Below are 12,826 nucleotides of genomic sequence, written 5' to 3'. Positions count from 1 at the left end.
GTCTGAATGTGAAAAACACAGGATAGCTCAGCTTCCTTAACTCTTCACTAATCAAGTTGATCCCTTCTCTTTCTTTCCAGATACTATTTCCTCATAATGGCCCCGGCTTTTATAAGTGGATTCTTGATCTGAAGATCTGGTGGCCAAGACCTGGATCTCATAAATTAATGTTTCCATGTCTTGGGAGGGTCTTCTCTCAGCTCTTTCCCACTCTCTTCCCCTTAGACCCAAGATCATGGGTCAGCTGTCCCAATTGCTTACCTGCCTTCTGCCTCCCTGCCCCACTTTGACCTCTAGCACCCTGGCATTTCTTGACTCAATTGCTCACCTGACTTCCAAACCCCATATCTTTATTCTGACTCCCAGTTTCCAAGAACCCCCTAAGTCTAACATTCCTTCATTTTCTTCTTGGTATTGTCTTAGCTTCCCCAGTTCTGGCTTCTCCTTTTATCTGCAAAATACACTGCTATCCACAGTCCTTGCATCTCACACACATACCCATCCAAAAAAAAAAATGATAAATCCAGGGAAATCAAAGTGTTGCACAGAGAACTGATTTATTTCTTATGAGGTTTACATAACCACAACACAGAGCAGAGACTGAAGAGCTACTTCATCAGCAGAATAAGTGGATGAAGACAAAAAGATGGAGACAGCCATCAAGTTACAAGGCACACCTAGGGTAGGGAGGGAAAAAATATCTGGAAACCTATAGCTTCTCTAACTGCTGTTTGCATGAACAAGCAAGGATAAAGGGGGAAAGACATAGTAGCTGGGAGCAAAGACAAAAACACGTGCAAGAGGGTGCCAGAAACTGGCCTATCTCATATCCATTGCTTTAGGGTGGGGCCATAGCTCTGAAAGTCAGGCCTACAGATTTAAGAAGAGGGGAAAAGTAGAAGAGAGAGAGAGAGAGAGAGGGAAAGGGGAGAGAGGAGAGAAGGGTCAGGGAGTCAGAGAGAGGGAGAGAAGAAAAGGGGAAAGGGGAGACTGAAGGGGACTGGAAAGGCCATCTTTCTTGAGAAACTACCACCTTGCCTAAAATTCCACTACTGTAAACTCATTCCTTTGAGTGAACATTGCCCTCCTTCTGCCTCTGGGAGGAGAAATAATACTTCAATGTGAGCTGGTACATCAGATCACAATCTCCTCCAAGACGAGAGAATAGGGAAGAGCTACTGTTTAAGAAGTTGGCTGTAAGGATAGGAGACAATTGGTTTGGCATACAGAAAGTATGTGTTTGGAAGGGATGGGACACAGAAAGGGAAAAGGGAAAGAGCCAGAGATATGGTCTGCCAACTTCGCAATTGGGTTGAGGCCTGGCATTCTCAGAAAGATAGACAACCACAGGGAAAAGTAACATAGACAGGGATGGATGGAAAAAAGGAGCACTGGGTCTGCCTTAGCTTGGAGCTCCTAAAGCCCTGCCTCTTGGGCATCCTCTATCCCTTCCTAATAACCTTTACTGAAGGGGTGGAAGGTGCGACAGGAGGGGCCATATCCATGGGAAAAGTCCCTTCCATTCTCTGTTGGTAGAAGTAGGGAAAGGAGGATAGGCTGGGAATGGGTTTATAGTCCCACTGTACACTCTCTTAGGCTCTCAGTGAAGCACGAACAGGAGAAACTCAAACCTGAGGTGGGGGGTTGGGAAGGAGGCAGGGAGACTGGGGAACCTAAGCAACATTAGGGAGAGAGTGAGCATGTTGGACAGCAGGAAGGGGAGATAGATTCATGATGTAGAGAGTGGGCTTGCAGTGGGAGGACTCCTACTCTCCATCCCAGCCACGGCTCATGGCCTGTACCACAGCCCCATAGAGTTGTGTCCATGCCTCCCTCATGGCTACATTGAAGGAGGGACCTAAGCACTGCTCCAGCATGTAGAGTAAGGACTCGCCCACCGTCTGCAAAGAAAAATAGCAAAAGAGCATTTAGGCCATTGGAAGCACACCCTAAGCTTCAGAAACCACCTTCTTCATAACCCTGTGAAATGGATAGGGGCAGAGATTATCCCCGTTTGACAGATGGAAAAATCAAGGTCCAATTAATTATGTGGTGGTGAGAATCATCAGAGCTGAGACTAAAATCTTTATCTACTAACCTCAGTCATTGTTCTCAAGCATCTGTGTGTCTGTCTGTCTGTCTTTTTTTCCCCACAAATAGTAAGTTTATAGGTATGTTCCATTCATGTGGTAGCTGGTGGCATGGCGGAAATCAGGAAATCAAATCCAGATTCAGACACTCATTAGCTATGTCACCCTGGTTGAGACACTTACTCTCCATTTGGCTTAATTTCTTCAACAGTAAAATGGGGATAATAATAGCTTGCAGAGTTATGAGGATCAAATGGGATAATACTTGAAAAAAATATTTAGCACACTTCCTGACACACAGTAGTTACTATAAAAAAGCTTATTCCTGTTCCCTTCCCTTCCCCGTGGTATCATTCACGGTGGCCAACACAGAGACAAGCCCTTAAGAGTGATAAAACAAGAACTGGGAATATGAATTCATTTCAACAAATACTTACTTTTGGCTCGTTCTATGCTGCACATTGTATCTCCTGGGGAACTTACACTTTTGGAATGCATCTCATCTCAGGACTTTCCCCTTTCTAGGGTGGCCTGAATCATTTGTTGGAAAATTTCTTTATTCCTTAGCTTCTTCAAAGGATTGAACAGAGGGATGGTAAATTCTCTGTATGAGTCTACAGAATGTTGTTAGGATAGCTTAGCATCTTTCCAGGACACTCAGAGTAGGAATAGTACCCTAACACTATTAGGAACAGCTAGGCAATGTGGTGGATAGGGTGTTGGAGCTGGAGTCAGGAAGCCCTGAATTCAAATCGAGCCTCAGACACTTACTAGTTGGGTGACCCTGGGCAAGTCATTTAACTTCTGTCTGCCTCAATTTCCTCATCTGTAAAATGGGGATAATAATAGTACTTACCTCCCAGGGTTGTTGAGAATCAAGTGAGATATAATTGTAAAGCACTTAGCACAGTGCCTGGAACATAGTAAGTGCTATGTAAGTGTTAGCTATTATTAGTATTAGTATAAGTATTATTAGCATTAGTATTATTATTATTCAAAGCTTAGTTCAAATGCTATCAATTGAATGAGGCCTTTCCTGATTCCTCCCCAACTTCTTTGCCTTCTATCAAAATTCTATCAAATTTACCTTCGATCTCTTTTTTACATACTTAGTGTCTACCTATTGTCTCCCTCTATAGAACAGAAGTTCTTTTCTCTTAAATAACCAGAGTAGCCAATACAGAGTAGAAGCTTTGGGAGCTGCCTGAATACCAGCTCAAGGAAATGATTGGTGGAAGGAAGCGAACTAGAAGGAGATGCAAAATTAAGACAACTCTGAGCTATCACCACACACCTATCAGATTGGCTAATATGACACAAAAGGAAAATGACAAATACAGGGGGAGATGTGGGAAAATTAAGACACATGCATCGTTGGTGAAGTTGTGAACTGATCTAACCACTCTGTAGAGCAATTTGGAACTATGCCCAAAGGGCTATAAAACCATACATGTGTTTTGACCCAGCAATAACCACTACTAGGTGTTTATTCCAAAGAGATAAAAAACAAAAAGGAAAAGGACCTATATGTACAAAAATATTTGTTAGCAGCTCTTTTAGTGGTGGCAAAGAATTGGAAATTGATGTCATACCCATAAACTGGGGAATGGCCGAACAAATTATGGTATATGATTGTGGTGGAATACTATTGTGCTATAAGAAATGATGAGCAGGATGCTCTCAGAAAAACTTGGAAAGACTTACATGAAGTTATACAAAGTGAAATAAGCAGAACCAGGAGAATATTGTACATAGTAATAGCAAGATTGTATGATGATCTAATGTGAATAACTCAGCAATACAATGATCCAAGACAATTCTGAAGGACTTATGATGAAAGGTATCGTCCATCTCCAGAGAAAGAACTGGTAGATCTTGAATGCAAATCAAAGATGGTTTTTCTCTACTTCATTTTTCTTGGGGTTTTTTTTTTTTGGTATGTGTTTTCTTTCACAGCATGACTTACATAGAAATGTGTTTTGCATGACCACACATGTACAACCAATGTCAAATTGCTTGCCTTCTCATGGGGAGGGGAAGAAAGGGAGGGAGAGATTTTGGAACTCAAAACTTTTTTAAAAAAGAATGTTACAATTGTTTTTACACATAATTAGGAAAAATAAAATATTATGTTTTTTAAAAAGAAGGGGGTACAAAAGGGGCTGAGATTGGACCTGGATACCCAGAGGGTAAACAGCTGCCTTACCGAGAAGGAGCTGAGCTTCACACCAACTGCCTTGTGCTTCTTGCCCAGGTTACTGAGATACTCCTCCAGAGAGGATAAGTTCTCCAAATGGGTCACTGCAGCATCAATCACCAACATTACCTGCCAGAGGACCAGGGTAGAAAGATCTACATTTAGGAGAGCAAAGACAACCATCCCCTTAACTGCCAGCATAGATGGTATGCTCCTCTGGGGCCTAGTGGAGGAGAAGAAAGGGAAAAATGCACCCTCAAATTCTTCCTTTTAGCAGCAGAAGCCTTCAAATGTAGGTGGCACAGTAAATAAAGTGCTGAGCCTGGAGTCAGGAAGATCTGAGTTAAAATTTGACCTCAAAAACTTCCTAGCTGTGTGACCCTGGGCAAGTCACTTAACGTTTCCTCAACTATAAAACAGGGGTCATAATAGCAATTACCTCTCAAGATTGTTGTGAGGATCAAATCAGATAATTGTCAAGCACTTAGCACAGTATAGGTGCTTAATAAATGTCTGTTTCCTTCCTTCCTTGAAGCCCTGAGCCTACAAAGAAATGCTGAGACACAGATACGTCCACTCTAAAACCTCAGATGATAAGACAGCTTAGAAACCATACTACTGTTCCCAAAGGCTTCTAGTATCACCTACACAGAGGCTCTAGAAGGAGATGTCCAGTTGGGATATTTGACAGAACCTGCCCAGTCAGCAGGGGCTCAGCTTCCACCTAGGTGGGTGGGCTGACATCATGGAGCCAGATCCTACGTCTGAAACTAATCGAGTTGGTTAGCACTCATTGTAACACTGGAAACTCAAGCCCTCTGCCTTGAGTTCCTTTCCCCACCTTCACCTGCTGGGAAAATCCCAAAGCTGTCCTAAAGCAAAGGCAAGATTGTCTCTCCCTAACTACAGCTTTGTGTCCTGCAGGTGAAGGCAGCAAGAGGGTCTCTGCTCCAGTAAAGCCCTGTAGCTCTAAATAGACCCTCCAGAGCCAAAGACAGTAAGTGGTATGAGAGAATCCAGATCAGGGACATTCCCCTTCTCTGAAGATCTCAAAGCATTCAGTGAGCTTCATCTGGCAATTACTGATGGAAGTGAGGGGAAACTGAGGCCAGTGAGATGAACCACTTTGCCCTACGGTCCCTGAAGTCATTTGTTGGGTTCTATCATCTACACCACACTCAAAGTGTTGTTCATTCACTAGGATCACTAGGATGTCACCCCTGACATTAGGGAGATCGAAACTTGCTTGCCAAGTGTTTGGGAGGGAGACTGCCAGCCTTCAAGAGGGAAAGGCAAGACTTGTCCCCTATAGTGAAGCCAGGAAAGTAGAGGAAAAACTCCTAAAGGTAACTGGTGGACCTAGCCAGGAGTCAGCCTCTCCTGAGCTAGAGAACATTTTTAGAGCCTAAGATGGAATGTCCCTCTTTCCACATCCCTAGTTTTCCCTGGGGGGATGACAGATCTACTCTCTAGGGTCTCAAGTTTCCACAGACTTCTCTTCTCTCTAAAAAGACTTGATGTCCCCAACCCCCATCTTTCTTCCCCTTGACTCTTACCTTCCGGATGTGATCCAGGAACTCAGGAGAAGAGAGACAGTCCTGGGGGCTGGAGAATTGCCGGCAGTTATACTGAAAGAGGGGCAGAAGGTCTGGTTCCAAGTCAAACAACCTGCAACAAATAAAGATCACAGCTCTGTAACCTCTCTGTGTCTCAGTCTCCTTATCTGTAAAATGGAGATACTTGTGCTCCCTACCTCATAGAGTTCATAAAATCACATATTCAGAGCCAGAAGGGACATTAGAGATTAGGGCCCAACACTTTCCCAAAAGATATCCCAAAAGACAGAAAAACAGAGGCCCAGAGAGGTTAACTAACTAGCCCAGAGTCACATAATTAGTAAGTGGTATAATTAGTAAGAACCCAGGGTCTCTGACTCCAAGCCCAGTGCTTGTTCAATATTTCACAAGGTGTAAAACAATCAAAACCTAAGACTGGTGGTTAGCACATTCCCACAATCTCTGTTTCAAATGCAATATCAACTATAGTTCTAAAATCGGGAGGCAAAATTCTAATCAAAAAAATTCACAAGCTCAAAAATATCTCTGGTAATACTGAATAGTTGTTGGGAGGATGAAATCAGAGAATGGATGTGAAAATCTGTGTCCATAAAATAGTAGATAAATTATAAAGGTAAGCAATGATTGCTGAATCCCTTCTCAGAGAACTTATTAGCTATGTGCGAGTCCCTTCATCTCTCTCAGACTCAGTTTCCTGATCTGTAAAATAAGGATAATAATAGCACCTACCTCATGAGATTGTTGCGAGGATCCAATAAGATGGCATATGTATCATGCTTTGCCAACTCTTAAGCTCTATTAAAAATGTCAAAATATTATCTATGATGGTCATGGTTGTGAAGATGATAATGTCACCATCCACTGGGTGTGTTGTGGGTTTGGGTGGGGGTGGGATGGAGATTCAGAATACACAAAGTCTAGGAGCTCTTTATCCCTCAGGCTCCACCACTTATGCTCATTAGGGTTATGGACAGCAACAGCAATGGTAAAGAACATTCCATCAGCACCCAGTTAAATTTGTTCATGCCAGGACACTATATTGGAAATGGCCTCTTGTCTCAGTCCCCTTCCTCATTAGCCAGATCCCTCCATCCTGTTCTCACTGGCACTTTTCAGGGACAGATGTCTCTGCTTCCTTCTCTTATTTCAATTGGAACTGTTGCTGTTGTTTCAATCATCTCTGATTCTCCAAGACTCAATTTGGGGTTTTCTTGGCAAAGACACTGGAGTATCTCAGCTCATTTTACAAATGAGGAACTGAGGCAAACAGGGTTAAATGACTTTGCTAGGGTCACACAGCTAGTAAGGGTCCAAGGCCATATTTGAACTCAGGTCCTCTTGATTCCAGGTCCAGCACTCTATCCATTGTGCCACCTAGCTGCATCAGTTAGGGGCTCGCATCACCTCTTTCCTAACCTCAGGCTTTCCCTTTTTCTAAGAATGTTTGACTAAGGCATTTTTATGCCACATATACTTCCCAATCATCACACACACACACACACACACACACACACACACACACACACACACACACACCCCACCTACTTTAACATTCCCTTATATCAGGAGAACAAAACAATTAAGAAAAAATGACTGATAGTGACTATGACTGACAGTTTATAACATTCCACACTTGTGGTCCACCATTTCTCCAATGTATAACATAAGTCTTGCATTTGATCTAAGATCTGTTGTAATTTAATGTTGTCATCATTTATACTGTTGAAGCTTTTGCTAATTTCTTCTTTTCTCTCTCTCTCTCTCTCTCTCTCTCTCTCACACACACACACACACACACACACACACACACACACACACACACACACACCCTCAGACACTTCGTAGCTATGTGACCCTGAGCAGGTTAGGTAACTTCTCTGAACCTCAGTTTCCTCATCTGCAAAATGAGGGGACTGTTCTGGATGGCCTCGAAGTTCCCTTCTAGCTCCAAATCTAAGGTCTTACAATCTCTACAGCTCTGTTCTTAGGACTCTGGCAGCTAACAGGATCCTCAGACATCTCCATACAACCAAATAATGTCCTCTGGAACCACCCTTCTGGATGATTCCCATGGGTCAGCTGCCCCCAAAGTGCTCCCCACTTCCCATACAAAAGGATCACTAATTTGTAGAGAGAAATGGTGGGTTGTCTATTCCCATGGCTCCTCCAGTGCATTCATCTCTGCATTCACCCTCAGACTCTCTGGAGTCAAACCCTGGTTATGTCTCTTTGCTAAGGCTCTCAAAGCACTCAAACCTCATCTGATGAAAAGTGCTTTTCTCTGCCTGTAATAAAGGGATGCTGATACCAGAAAGAGCAAATAGTTTGCCCCTAAAATCATACCACTCAGGTCTACTTTACGTCCCCTCTCCTAAACTTCTGTTAGCAGTTGATAGGGGGTTTCTTCAGCCCTTGTATTCTTCACTCCCCATGCATCCTCCCTTCTCCACCTAATTGACAGAGGTCTGCCATCCTATGAGGCATGTGGCAGAGAGGAATGATACCCAAGACTTTTGTCTGCATCAGCGGAGTCCCTAAGGCCCTAAGTCCTTTACAGAAATGGACATCTCTTCTCATTCCAGCATCTCAGACCCTGAAATAGCTTAGGGACCACACTGCTGCCACCAAAAGCTGATGGTCTTTCCTTCTACGAAGCAGACACCATCCAACATACTGGCTAAGTATTGCATCTTCCCAGTCTCCTCCCCCTGTCCTGAAAAATAATTGATCTTATCTGAAGTAAGGTTGCCTCTGACCTAGGGATGATAGGGTGTGAGGAAAAAAAGAGAAACTTAAGGCTTTTAGCACTTGTTTCAACTTTGGTCTTAATTAAGGGGATCCTTCACTTTGCCCAGGAGCCTAAAATGCCCAAGATTTACATCATCATGATTATCACCATGGCTTTTATCTCACTTCTTAAGGTTCAAAAAGTTTTATATATGGTATCTCATTTGTTAAGGCAAGGAATGCATTGTTATCCTCATTATAGATGAGGAGCCTGGGATTGAAAAAGTAAGTGATTTCCTCAATGTCATACAGCTACTTAACAGCAGAACCGACTTGAACTGATGTCATCGACTTACAGTCCAGTGTTCTTTCCACTTTAATGCAAGAGCAATGGCCATGAGATCCAGAAGGCACCATCCAGTCAAGATGGTGCCAATTCTAAAAAACCCACCTGCTGATGACAGGTCCTTTTCTGGGAAAATACTTATTTTCTTCATGAAAGCTTACCCCCTTCCTTTCAGAACAGAGATCTAAAGAAAATTTAAAAAGGGGAAACTCTCCTCTCTGGGCAGACACTGCTCTGAAGCTATGAGTTCAATTCACAAATGTCAACTCTTTTCTTTCCAAACTATAAACAAATCCTCTCCCCCAACAAGGTAGAGGCAGCCAAGCCTTCATATAACTCTGGAGAGTTTCCAAGAGTTCTCTGTTTGATCTTTAGGGTTACCTGCTTCTCTCAGGAAGCCCTTGGAGCAGCTCATCCATCTGCCAGAAGAAGCTGGACGCACTGAGGGACCCTTGGCTGAGCCCTGGGCTCTGCTCTGCCTAGAGGAACCCACTGGGGATGAGGGAAGAAGGGAATACACAAGGTGGTGGCCTCCAGTTTATGTCTCTTCTCAAGGAATCTGATTTTCCAGAATGCAGGAACTGAAAATGTGGAAAGGACTTTGGATCTGGTTCATTTTCAGTCTTCTTCCCCCACCTTAGAGGAAAGAAAGTTCACTCTCCCCAAATCCCCTGTATGGGAGTTGAGGTATTCCTCCAGGAGGAACATGTCTTCATTGGTGCAGAAGGGGAAAACATTGGATTTGGAGTCAGAGCTCCTGGGCTTGAATCTTGGCTTTGCTATCCACCCACTCTGTGATCTTGGATAAGTCTTGCCACTTCTCAGGGCCTCAGTTTCCTCACCTGTAAAATGATAGACTTAGACTAGATGATCTTTAAGGACCCTTTCTGGCTTTGAATTATATGATTCTCCATTGGGATAGCCTCATTTCCCTAGAGATGTGTCCCTGCTGTTTCCCTGCCAACAATGATATGGGCAAGTGAAATGTCCAGAAAAACTCCTGCCCAAGTATCAGTAAACAACACTGCCCCAAGCCTCTCACCCTTCTTTCTGCTTCCTCTTCCAACTCTCTTCTCACCCACTCACCCACCCCCAACATACACTTGTCTTGTCCCCTCCTCTATCCCTCCCTACTATGTGAGGAGGAAGATTTAGGTCTTCAGATTTTACCTTCTCTCTGAACCCAGGCTGGGCTTCAGAGGGAACTAAATTCTCACTGGACTAAAGGAATTTGGATAGCAGCAGCTCCTGGCTTTCTGTCCTTTGGCCCATCAGAGCTCAGCCCTACTCATTAACTCAGGAAAGTCCTTCGTTGGCCTTTGCCAGAATCGAGTCAGTGACTGAGGGGTGGGGGGGAGGGGTCATTTGATTTTCTGGGCACCATTTCCTCTGCCCAGGGACAGGAGGTAATAAAATGATCTTCTCCCCTGGGCCAGGGTTTGGCGGGTCAGGAGGCTGCCGTGTCACAGACAATTAAGGCGATGTTCAGATTAAAATGGGCAGAGCAGATGATTGGGGGGGGGGGTCAGCACATGAACCAGAACATTGGCTTGGAAAGACAGGCAGGAAAAGGGAGATCAAAGAAAACACCTCATCCACTGTCACCACACCAGATACACCTTCATGCCCTGCTACCCACAGGTACCACCTGTTAGCAAAGTTACCCCAGTGAAGGGTGAGTCCTAAGCTGAGAGGCAAATCAACCCTAGATTTTCTCCCCTTTGCAAGAGAAATACACTAAGGTGACCCAAGGAGAGAAGATGTAAAACCCCAGAGAGACCAAAAAACCTATTGCTCCAAAGAACAGTATCCCACATGGTGGAGGGGTAGGCTGTCGATTCTCTCCCTCCCAGCCTCATCCCGAGGAAATAGAAAGACATTGCAGAGCTGAGATCAGCAGCTGGAGCCCTGCATCCCAGATTTGTGTCCATCCTTGTTCTTGATTTCTCCTCCACATCTAGAGGAGCTCCCCGACCAACCCGGAGGCCAGAGGCCACTGACCCGTGGTCCCCAGGGGCTTCGGCCAGTCCCTCACCTGGTAAACAAGATCATCCCGTGCTGGAGGGGATTGCTGTTCACTTTCTGCCAGCTCTCTCGGATCAGCTCCTGCTCTGGGCCCGATAGTCTCCGGGTCTCCATGGTCTGGTATCTGAAAGCTGCGAGTAAGAGCGACAGAAGCCCAAATGCCCCTCCCTGAGAAAACCCCTTCCCTCAGGGCGTGGAAAAGGACGAAGACAATTCCTTGGCAGTCTCCGGGCGCCGGACCGATCTCCAAGCGCTCTGAGAGCTGCTTGGATCCTCCCCGCCCCAGGTGACTGCCGTCGCCTCTGCCCCGTGAGCCTGGACACTTCACAGCACGTGCAATCCCACCCACCGCCAGAGCCTGCAGGATCCTGCCTCCTGGCTTCACTTGGGTGGGTTTAAATAGCCCAGCTTCCCGAGCCTGAGCTCCTGGAGGCCAAGAGAGAGTGAGAGAGGCGCTCCATCCCGCGCCTTGCCGGATGCGCTCGGGGACGAGGGGCAGTCTCCCCACTTCTAACAACTGCCCCCCTGTTATTGGCTGAAGATGACTTCCTGTCTCCCTCTGGTGCTCTGCCCCCAGGTTCTGCTGACCCTCTGGTCCTGCCTGCCTTGATGCCCACCGCCCACATCAGGCACTGCAGGGGGCACCTGCGGCTGCTCCCCCTTCACTTTCCCTGGAGGCAGCCTCTGCGCTGAACAGCTTCCAGTAGCATCCCCCCACCACCACCTCAATTTGGTGCTCTTAAAGCCACAGCGTTCCCCTTTTCACTTCCATCAGGGTTCTTAAAGTGACAGTTTTCAAAGTCTCCTAATTCCACCTACACTTTCTTCCCCACATCCCTTGGCCTAGCTGGATAGGATTCTGCATTATAAGCATGATGTGTGTGTGGGTGGGTGTGGGTGTGTGTGTATATGTACATATATATGTGTGTGTATGTATATGTATATATTTATTTATTTATTTGTTTGTTTGTTTGTTTATGTATTAGAGTGCCCTGAGGTTAGGAGCTGGATGGACAACTGAGCTCTGATTTTATTTTATGTGCCCCTACCACAGTCAGTCTACTTTCCTGGAGGCTTGAGGAAACTGGAGCACCTTCTAACTGCCCCTTTGATATGCTTAGGGTTGCAGTGTCTCTCCCTCGACCTTGGGAAAGTACCTTGTGGTCCAGATATTGATCTCCCTCCATGTCATAATTTCAGGGTCAAAGGAATATAATTCTAGGTGTAGGGGGAACTCATTGCATCACCTGGAGTGAGGTAACCAGACCATAAAGTTTTTCTCTGCTACATCCCAGGCTACTGAATCAGGGTCCTCCAAATTTAAAGGGATCACAGACTTCACGGAGTTGGGAGGGACCTCAAAAGTGTCAGCTAAACAGACTCCTTGCCTAAAAATCCAACAAGTGATCAGACTTCTGTCTGAACACAGCCAGCAGCAGCGAACATGAATTCAGGAATTCAATAAGCCGTACCACTTGGTTGTCACACCATTCGAGAATCATGAGGAAATTTGACTCTGTAGTTTCCACATCTGCCTCACTGTATCTTCAACTCATTGAAGTGTTCCCCCTTTGACCCAGCAATACCACTTCTAGGTCTGTATTCCAAAGAGATCATAAAAACGGGAGAAGGACCTACATGTACAAAAATATTTGTGGCAGTTCTTTTTGTGGTGGCAAAGAACTGGACATTGAGGGGATGCCCATCCATTGGGGAATGGCTGAACAAGTTGTACTTTATGAATGGAATGGAATGCTATTGTGCTATAAGAAATACTTATACTATACATAAGAAAGACTTATGTGAACTGCTGCTGACTGAAGTGAGCAGAACCAGGAGAACATTGTACACAGTAACAGCCACA

General features: G+C 45.0%; 1 protein-coding gene across 1 annotated transcript; it reads right to left on the bottom strand.

Annotated features, from left to right (window-relative positions):
* Positions 1-538: 538 nt before the first annotated feature.
* Positions 539-12,587, bottom strand: NGB (neuroglobin). The gene is made up of 4 exons (XM_020986186.2): positions 10,973-12,587; positions 5,844-5,955; positions 4,297-4,416; positions 539-1,901 (listed from the first exon to the last, which is right to left on the bottom strand). The coding sequence occupies exons 1-4, from the start codon at positions 11,074-11,076 to the stop codon at positions 1,767-1,769; spliced, it is 471 nt and encodes a 156-aa protein (XP_020841845.1). The 5' UTR covers positions 11,077-12,587; the 3' UTR covers positions 539-1,766.
* Positions 12,588-12,826: the final 239 nt, after the last annotated feature.

The sequence above is a fragment of the Phascolarctos cinereus genome, unplaced genomic scaffold (genome assembly GCF_003287225.1).
Source record: "Phascolarctos cinereus isolate Bilbo 61053 unplaced genomic scaffold, phaCin_HiC Scaffold_3;HRSCAF=262, whole genome shotgun sequence".
Taxonomy (NCBI): Eukaryota; Metazoa; Chordata; class Mammalia; order Diprotodontia; family Phascolarctidae; genus Phascolarctos; species Phascolarctos cinereus.
The sequence above is the reverse complement of the archived record's forward strand: the minus strand, read 5'-3'. Positions and strand labels throughout refer to the sequence as shown.